Here is a 9,629-nt window from a genome sequence, read left to right on the forward strand (position 1 = left end):
AAATGGCAGAATATACATCGAAACCTAACCCTAAACCCAAATACTTCGATATACATAGGAAACGGCATAATATACATCAAAACCAAACCTTTACCCCTAAATACACCAATATCCATGAATATAAACGGTAAATATACATCAAAACCTAACCCTGAACCTAAATACTTCGATATACATAGGAAACGGCATAATATACATCAAAACCAATCCTTTAACCCTAAATACATCCATATCCATGAATATAAACGGTAAATATACATCAAAACCTAAGTCTAAACCCTAAGCCCTAAACTGACCTGATGATGTTGAAGAACGATGATGTTGGAAGGATCTCGATGATGTTGAGGAACGATGATGTTGAGGAACGATGATGTTGAGGAACGATGATCTTGATGGATGTGGGAATGGAAAGTCGGCCGCAGTCGGAGTGGGAGGGAGAATCGGGGTGGTTTTGTTTTAAATTAGGGCAGAAAAGTAATATATAAGACTAAATACGCGATTTACCATGGACGCGATTTAATCTGAATCGCGTGAGTTCATCACCGCGATTTAGATTAAATCGCGTGCATGGTAAATCGCGTACATTTAAAAACGCGAATTACCAATCACGCGTTTCATCTAAATCGCGGTGATGAACTCACGCGATTTAGATTAAATCGCGTGATTGATAATTCGCGTCTTTGAGCGTAAGAAATGGCGCCGAAGGGGTATTTCCGACATTTCGCGGGGCAAAAGGGCCCTTTTTGCCAACTTTAGTAGGCGGGGGCCCTTTTTGGAATTTCCCCTGTTATGGGGGCCATTTCATCAAATTTCCCAACTTAGGCCCTAGGGTCGAAATATAACTTTGTACAATTGATTTATTTTGAGTTATTTCATATTTGGCTAAAAAAATTAAAGTGGATTAATATATAACAATGATATTTTTTTTATTTCTCCCAATTTAACTTTAAATTATGTCATTTAAGATTTTAACTTTAAAATTTTTAACCGTATATCATGGTCTTTTATCTCATGTAAATTCTTAGGCCTTGAACCTAATCAACTATTATTTCATTCTCATATATCATTCAATTTATAAATTAAAATATTTTTTTATTTTTTTAAAATATATTATTTTATTATTATATATTAATATTATTTAAGTCTTTTTATTAAAGATTTTTTTAAATGATCACCAATCATGAGTTGGATGAAGAAAGAATGGATTCTATGTTTTTTTTTCTAAGATTAATGAAATAATTACACAGCAAACATGTTAAGAGTGCATAGTTTTAATTTATAGTTATCCTTTGTTCTTTTTAAACCCCAATCCTCTAATCTTTTGGTTCGGGAAATGGAAATCCCTTCTATTGCACTTAATCCCCACAAGAAGTCATGCCTCACTTTTTCATAATATATGTGATGAGATTGAAAGAACATATTTAGCCAGATTTTTATTTTTAATCTTTTGAAAACTATGACATTATTCTTTGGAGGAGTTAATACCACTCTTATGCTATGTTTCCCATTTGAAATTGATAGTTTATTTTAAAAAAAAAGCCAAACTGTTGTATTATTTAAATAATAAATTACAATCTCTTTTTGCAAAAAGTAGATCTGATAATGAATTTTCTTTCCTCCCACTAGTTATAGTTATTTGCTACTATTTGCAATGATTTTGATATATACTGAACGAAAATGATAAGACTTTTATTATTATTATTATTATTATTATTATTATTATTTTTATTATTTTTACCTTATAATTCACATAAATCTTGCCTGATATGGAGAATGTAATGTGAATTGAATGATTTGAAAGAGAAAAATATAATCCTTCAAAACATGTCACCACTTTTATATTGATTAGATTAAGTGGTTCGGTAGTCAGTATCAAACCGTCTGTTTCGGTTTATTGATATTGATTAGAAGATCGATTTAGTTGGTTGGATCGGTTTTATTCATTCATAAAAAATAATTGTTATCCTTTAAAATTAATTTTGAAAAAACAAGTATCTACTATTTGTAATTGTAATCTCTTTCGCCAAGATTGCATTAATAAGACACATTGCATTAATAAGACACATGATCGTATAGGTGGGGGTTTCATGTAATTTTTTTTTATTTTTTTATTTTTTCTCATGTAATTGATGACAAGTTATAAAACATTTTGGATTTGACACTAAATAAGAATGTTTGAGTGAGTTCAATTTATTGGAGTTTAATATTTCATATAATTTATGGGATTAAATAATTCTTTTTAAATAATGAATCCAAATATTATTTTTCTGAAAAAAAAATCAATTATAAGGTATTTTTAAATCCTTATAATTAAGGTAGGGTAGAATACTTAGTTGAGTACCATCCTCAAACCCCGAATTTCATTCCACTATCCGATCTCGAACTATCTTTTATCACATTCTCGATTTCGGATACTCGATCCCTTGACATGTAACTTATTACTCGATTAAAATATGAATTTATATTTTTATTAAAAATAAGTTATAAATAAAGATTAATAAATAATTTTAAAACTAGTAATATCCAAATAAAAAATAAAATTGAAATATTTCTTATGTTCTTATATAAACTAGCATGTATCTCGTGCATTTGCACGAGTAATAATATAAAAAACCGTGAAAAAATATTACGGTAAAAATTTTATGGGCGGGTCAACCCACAATTCGACCCAAGTATCAATTTACTCTCACATATATCTAAATTAACCATAGCTCTCGACCCCGACAATTTGGACACTTTAAAAATTAAGTATCATTATATATATATAGAGAGAGAGATTAGTTAGTTAAAAAGTTGAACTTATATTGTTAAAATGTCACACGTTTATCAAATTTTGGGTTGAATTTAAAATATAAAGTGTTATTAGTCTAGTTGGTTAAAAGGTTGTACTTGTTTTTGTTAGGTTGCAAGTTCGAACTATATACTTATAACATTTTTAATTTTATTTTTAACCGTTTTAAGTTTATGGGCGGGTCAACCCACAATTCGACCCAAGTATCCATTTACTCTCACATATATCCAAATTAACCACAGCTCTCGACCCGACAATCTGGACACTTTAAAAATTAAGTATCATTATATATAGAGAGAGATTAGTTAGTTAAAAAGTTGAACTTATATTGTTAAAATGTCACACGTTTATCAAATTAACCACAGCTCTCGACCCGGCAATCCGGACACTTTAAAATTTAAACATCATTATATATAGAGAGAGATTAGTTAGTTAAAAAGTTGAACTTATACTGTTAAAATGTCACGCGTTTATCAAATTTTGGGTTGAATTTAAAATATAAAGTGTTATTAGTCTAGTTGGTTAAAATGATGTACTTGTTTTGTTAGGTTGCAAGTTCGAACCATACCTATAGCATTTTTAATTTTATTTTTAACCGTTTTAAGTTTATGGGCGGGTCAACCCACAATCCGACCCAAGTATCCATTTACTCTCACATATATCCAAATTAACCACAACTCTCGACCCGGCAATCCGGACACTTTAAAAATTAAGCATCATTATATATATATATATATATATAATATTAAAAAATAAGTCTATTTAAAATGTTTGGTAGATAAGAGTAAAATAAATGAAGGAATTATTAGAACAAATAGTACAATTTTTAAATTTTTAACTGAAAAACTCATTTTTAAACTCGTTTTGATGTAAATATATATTAAATAGCAAATCTTCTTCAAACTTAACTTTCTTAACTTAACTTTTATAATTTTTTAATATCACTCCATATATTTTATAATATTGTTATAAATTACACCACAATATTTTAATATTACTTAATTATTTTAAATTTGATTGTAAATTAATTATAAAAATTTATTTAAAATTTTACACAAACTAAAAAATATATATGAGATTTGAGATTGAAATAAAAAATTATTTGTACAAATACAAAATTAAATATATAAAAAACATATATATTATATATAATTAATACATATTAACAGTTTTTTTTATAGATTAAAGTTTTTTATACATAAAAAATAATGTGTTTGTGAGTATAAAAGATATGAGTAATGATAGGGGGAGCGAAAAAAATTTAGCGAATGAGACAGCGAATGATGTGGCATTGTATGAGTAATGATAGGGGAATGAAAAAATTATAGCGAATGAGACAGCGAATGATGTGACATTGTACATGTCATCTAATAAATACTAATAAATATGACGCCGCATCAATTTTTCTCTCTTTCATTTTAAATTGTACATGTCACCAAACTGTATTTAATCATTTCTCTCTCTTAATTCTTTTTTATTTAAATAAATTATTTAATATTTTCCCTTCTTTAATTTTATTATAAATATTTATTTAATTTAAAATTGAAAAAAATAAATTTGTAATTTTAAATTAAAATACAAATTATTAATATTTATAATAAATAAAATTTAAATTACTAATCTTCAATATATACAAAAGAAACGATTATATAAAAATGAAAGTTATAATATTATTTAGAAGGTGAATTTTAATATATATGTTAAAAAAAATTAAATAAGAATAATAAAAGACTTTTTATTTTTTTTTAAGAGAAATAAGAATGATTTAAAGAAGAGAAATAATAATTTAATATGAATATTTTTTAAGAGAAATAATTCAAATTATGAATATATATATTTAATTTTTATTTTATATATATTTATATTTATAATTTAATATATATTTTTAAAAATATGTGTATTTATATATTTATTAATTTGATTTATTCGTTCTCCTTAATATTATTTATATTAAAAATACATAAATAAATTAATTAATCATTAATCGCAAAATATTAATTAAATTAAAAAAATTAATCATATTCATATTTAACTTCTTATTTTTTTATATATATGTTTATTAATTTTTACAGTTATTACTTTTAAATATATATATTAATTAATTTAAATATACAATTATAAAATAATAGATAAAAGGAGAAAAAAATATAAATGAAGAGAAGATAGAGAAATTATTAATGAAAGGAGGAGAGATAAATAAATATATTAAAGAAGATCTAGTCATCAATCCTAATCCCTTTTACAAGTCATTCGCTACACTTTCGTTACAACATTTTGTAACGAAAGTATCATTACTCGAGAAAATAATGATATCCATTCTGGATTTGAGTTTCGATTGAAAAGGAAGAAACTCATTTTTGGTTTGTTTTTGTTTGAGTGTCCATTGGAGATAGTCTAACAATGGAGATGTAAAATGTCAAATTTGATATCGTGAGCTTTGCATTTCTGATTTTGAACCCGTTGGGTACCTTTTCCACTATCTCACTCCGAACCTGATTTATTTGAACTTTATTCTCACTAATTATATGGGTATACTTAATGAATTTTGAACCAAGATGATTGATGGAACAAATTAAATTAAACTCTTTATTACATTTTAATCAAATAGAACCTAATAAATTTTTATTATTCAAACAAAAAAATTATTGTATATATTGATTTTTTTATGAAAATAATACACTTCTCACTAAATTAAAATCAATTAGATTACTTGAAAATATAATTATATCATTAATGGATAATCATTTAATAGGCTTAAAATTTGTAATATTTTGTAATAATTATTTTTGAATTTGGTGAGGAAATTTGGTGAAGGAATAACTTGGCATAATTTTCGCTAAAAAAATCAAATAATTTCTCTCTTTTCTCTCTTTCCTCCCACTTTTACATTTTCCAAAAGGTGATACCAAGTCATTCCCTCACCAAATTCCCCCTCTCTATCACTCCTTTAATTATTATTACTTCATTTTCATAAAATGAAAAATAAATGTAAATGAATATTTTATAAATAATGATAATAATGAAAAAATAATAATTTTTAATTCTAAATATCCTCTCTTTTACTCCAAATATTTTTTTTTTCCAAATAATTTAAGTATTCCTACTTCAAACAATTTTATTATCTAAATAATCCAAAGCTCTTGACCTTTACTATATCATGATTTTTAAAACAATTTAGGTTACTTTAAAATATTGGTGATTTTCAAAAATTTTAAATAAAATAATTTAAAGAATATTAATATAAAAAATAAAATAAAAAATAATAATTTAAAATATGAGATAATTTAATATTTTAATTAATAAATTAAAAAATATAAGAATAGTAAAATAATATTTTTTTAATATGGGTAGTGACTTCATAATAATTAATATGTATATTGTGTCAAATCACAACCCCACAAATGACACACAACATGATCTCATCTCATCTTAAAACCCAACGGTAACTTCAAACATTGACAAGTCAACAAGAAGATAATGTTTTTTCAATTGCATTTATCAAATATATTATATCAATGATAATTTTGATTGGTTTTATAAATTAGAAGGTTTATATCAAAATGACTAGTATTATGAATATTCTTACAATTAATTTCAACCGCCAATATTTTTTTTATAGAAAAAGTAATTTATTTACTTATGTGAGTTAATATAATTAAAATCTATTTTTTATTTATATTTTGATTGGTTTTATAAATTAGAAGGTTTATATCAAAATGACTAGTATTATGAATATTCTTACAATTAATTTCAACCGCCAATATTTTTTTATAGAAAAAGTAATTTATTTACTTATGTGAGTTAATATAATATATATATATATATATATATTTTTACAAATATTTAAAAGAATAAAATAATAATGTTTTATATTTTATATAATAATTTATAATAAAATTTAAAATATTCAATTTAAATATTTTCTCACAACAATTATTACTTAATTCATTATTTACCCACCTTTTAATTGGGTTACTTCTTCATACCTTCATTTTTGAATAATTTGCATCAATCTACTATAAATATGATATTATAAATTCTTACCCAAAATTGGAAGTGTTATTTTATTTTTTTATAAGATTCTTTTAATCATACTTTTTTTTATTTTTTATTCCTAATTTAAATTATTGTGCTTTATTTTATGTAGTTTGATTAAAATATTTTATATAATAAGTATATTTTGATAAATTAAAAATCAAATAAAAAATCGAATTGTTATTCCGTACATAATATTTTATTCCACATTTTTAGGCTTAATTTTGTAAGATGTTCTTTTAGCTGAAATCTCTCTCTTTGTTTCTCTCTTCCTCTCTCACACACACATTTACACATAGAGAGTTCAGTTCAGCGTTGAGCATCTAACTCAACCAAGAAATTCTGGCGTCGCCGTCGCCGGAAGTTCTTTCCTTACTTTCAGGCGTCCTGAATCAGAACGATCTGATTTTCTATTACTTTGACGATAATGTCCAATAGTAAATCGAATAAGCCACAAGATTGTTGTTCGGAATCAGCTTCAACGGAGCTTAAAATCTATCAAACATTCATCTTCTCCATTCCTATCTTCTTCACCTTCATTCTCCTCCTCTTGTTCTATTTGTTTTATTTACGCCGCCGGCGAGTTGATTGGTCTTCTCTCCGAATGCGAGCTTCCGTTCCACCTCCGATTGAAATCTCTAGGGTAAACATATTTTCTCTTCCCCTGTCGATTTACCTTTTTTTACACTCTCTGGTTTCATCTTTTGCAGATTGAATTAGGTTTGAAGAAAGAAGTAAGGGAGATGCTACCTATCATAATATATAAAGAGAGCTTCTCTGTCAAGGATACTCAGTGAGTTTCTTTCATTGATTAATTTTACCGTCTGCAGTATCCTAAATTAGGGCATCAATGACATAGGAAGATGAATTCAGATCCCTTTTGTTATGGAAATCAAACCACGATAATCTAATGATTTCTGCATCTGTTTCTGATACTTAAATGATTGTTCAATATTGATTGACCTAATTTCTTTCCAATGTTGATATTGGATGAAAGCTTAATCCTGGTTGCTCATGAGTTTCAATGTGTTACTTCCAACAGGTTTCCCAATATTTAGATCGATTAATTGCATACACTTAGAGATTGACTACTCATATGTTGATGATGAACAATGAATTTGTAGCAAAATGTTGAGTTGTTGTGATGGATTAATCTCACTTTATGTTTTTGATTCATTCAGCCAGTATATGTGAGAATGAATTGGTTTTGTTTCAGTCTCGATCTTGCCCTTTCAAATCTGGGAATGGACATGACCCCATCTAAAATCAAATCGTTCTTAGTGGGAATTGAACATAAGACTTTTGATCTCTTTGGTAAGATCGGTTGTCACTTGAACTGCCTTGATGTATTTGTTGCCTATTAGGTTTTAGGTTCTTGGACTTTTTTGGGACTCTATTTTAGTTTGTAACATGTAAACAGATTATTTCAAATAAAATTCAGAAAAATATAATTGAGATTGGCCTATGTGAAAACACTTTTGTTTTAGATCAGATCTGGCTGAAAAACTGCCAATAAATTTATGGTGTAATTGGATCGCAACAATTTGATTACTATGAAATTTGGACAGATTGTAGATCTCTGAAGGACAATTTTTTCGAAACCTAAACAAACATAGCCTACAATGAATTTCGGCCAAACTAAGCTCTCATTTTTCATGTGTTTTGGCTGCAGGTGCTCTGTTTGCCTTGGGGACTATCAATCAGAGGATAGGCTCCAACAGATACCTGCTTGTGGGCATACATTTCACATGGAATGCATTGATTTATGGCTCGCAACTCGCACGACTTGCCCACTTTGCCGCCTCTCTCTTATCCCTTCCCCTAAAGTTTCTATCGAGCCATTATCCGATCAAGATACTACTGAAGAGGAAGAAGATGGGAATGACAGACAAAGAATTGATGCCTGACCATAATAATAAACTCAGAATCATCAAGAAGATTGATTCTTGACATGGGTAATGTTGTATTTTTTATAAATAAATAGAAAATGAGAGTCTAGATTTAGTTGGTCTTGTTCGGATAATGTCAATTTAATGTATAGTGTAAACAAGATTTCGACACGAACTAATGTACATCATTTAATTAAACATTATTCAATGATTTCTGACTATAAGTTGTTATGATACTCATGACAGGATTAGCGTTTCCCACCCTAATCCCTTCTATGTACCATTTAAAAATATATATATATTTTTTTAAATAAAGACAAATATAAAAAGTGAAACTACATTGTCTTATCTTAATTATTCGAATGGTATCTTTACTTTAAGCATCAATTGGTTTATATATAACATATTTTGAAAACCTTCATAACTTATTTTTGTGTGCTTTTATTAATTGGGATGGATTTTAAGTTTCGTTTGGAAACTGAGGTGTAGGGATCGCATTATCTTGTTAGGAAAAAAAATCTTATTCTAATAGTTTCAATTTTATTAAAAATGGTCTAAATTAGAGTGGGATAAAACAAAAATTAGGCATCATGACTTCCATTTCTATTAAGTATTTAAAAATTAAAAAATAATTATCATTTCCTTCAAAAACATTGTTTTGTTCCTTGTTAGGCATTATGTGTACATCAATTATGAACTAAAACATGAACAGTGTTGGCTTCCTAAAATTCATAAATAAATATAAATGTAAATATAAATTTACAAAACAGATTCTTATTTCTGATGACAAAAATATGTTTGAACTCGAATCTAATGGCTCATGCATTAATTAATTTAATACATTAATTAATTTATGAGGAGTCTAAACATAAAATCCTAATATTATCATACATCATATTACTAGATTTATTATA

The 9,629-nt window shown here is 26.4% G+C and overlaps 1 protein-coding gene across 1 annotated transcript; it reads left to right on the forward strand.

The window, feature by feature from the left end:
• The first annotated feature begins 7,069 nt into the window (after window positions 1-7,069).
• LOC124927367 (RING-H2 finger protein ATL58-like) lies at window positions 7,070-9,053 on the forward strand. The gene is made up of 3 exons (XM_047467773.1): window positions 7,070-7,469; window positions 7,537-7,619; window positions 8,499-9,053. Exons 1-3 carry the CDS (start codon window positions 7,254-7,256, stop codon window positions 8,731-8,733), a joined length of 534 nt encoding a protein of 177 aa, XP_047323729.1. The 5' UTR covers window positions 7,070-7,253; the 3' UTR covers window positions 8,734-9,053.
• The last annotated feature ends 576 nt before the right edge of the window (window positions 9,054-9,629 follow it).

This window comes from Impatiens glandulifera, chromosome 2 (assembly GCF_907164915.1).
Source record: "Impatiens glandulifera chromosome 2, dImpGla2.1, whole genome shotgun sequence".
In the NCBI taxonomy this organism is placed as follows: Eukaryota; Viridiplantae; Streptophyta; class Magnoliopsida; order Ericales; family Balsaminaceae; genus Impatiens; species Impatiens glandulifera.

Bases quoted from the DNA above. Each gene is read 5' to 3' on its own strand.
- LOC124927367 (XM_047467773.1), top strand. From the start codon at position 7,254: ATGTCCAATAGTAAATCGAATAAGCCACAAGATTGTTGTTCGGAATCA. The intron at 7,470-7,536 runs GTAAACATATTT...CATCTTTTGCAG, and splicing joins CTCCGATTGAAATCTCTAGG to ATTGAATTAGGTTTGAAGAA. The intron at 7,620-8,498 runs GTGAGTTTCTTT...TTTTGGCTGCAG, and splicing joins TTCTCTGTCAAGGATACTCA to GTGCTCTGTTTGCCTTGGGG.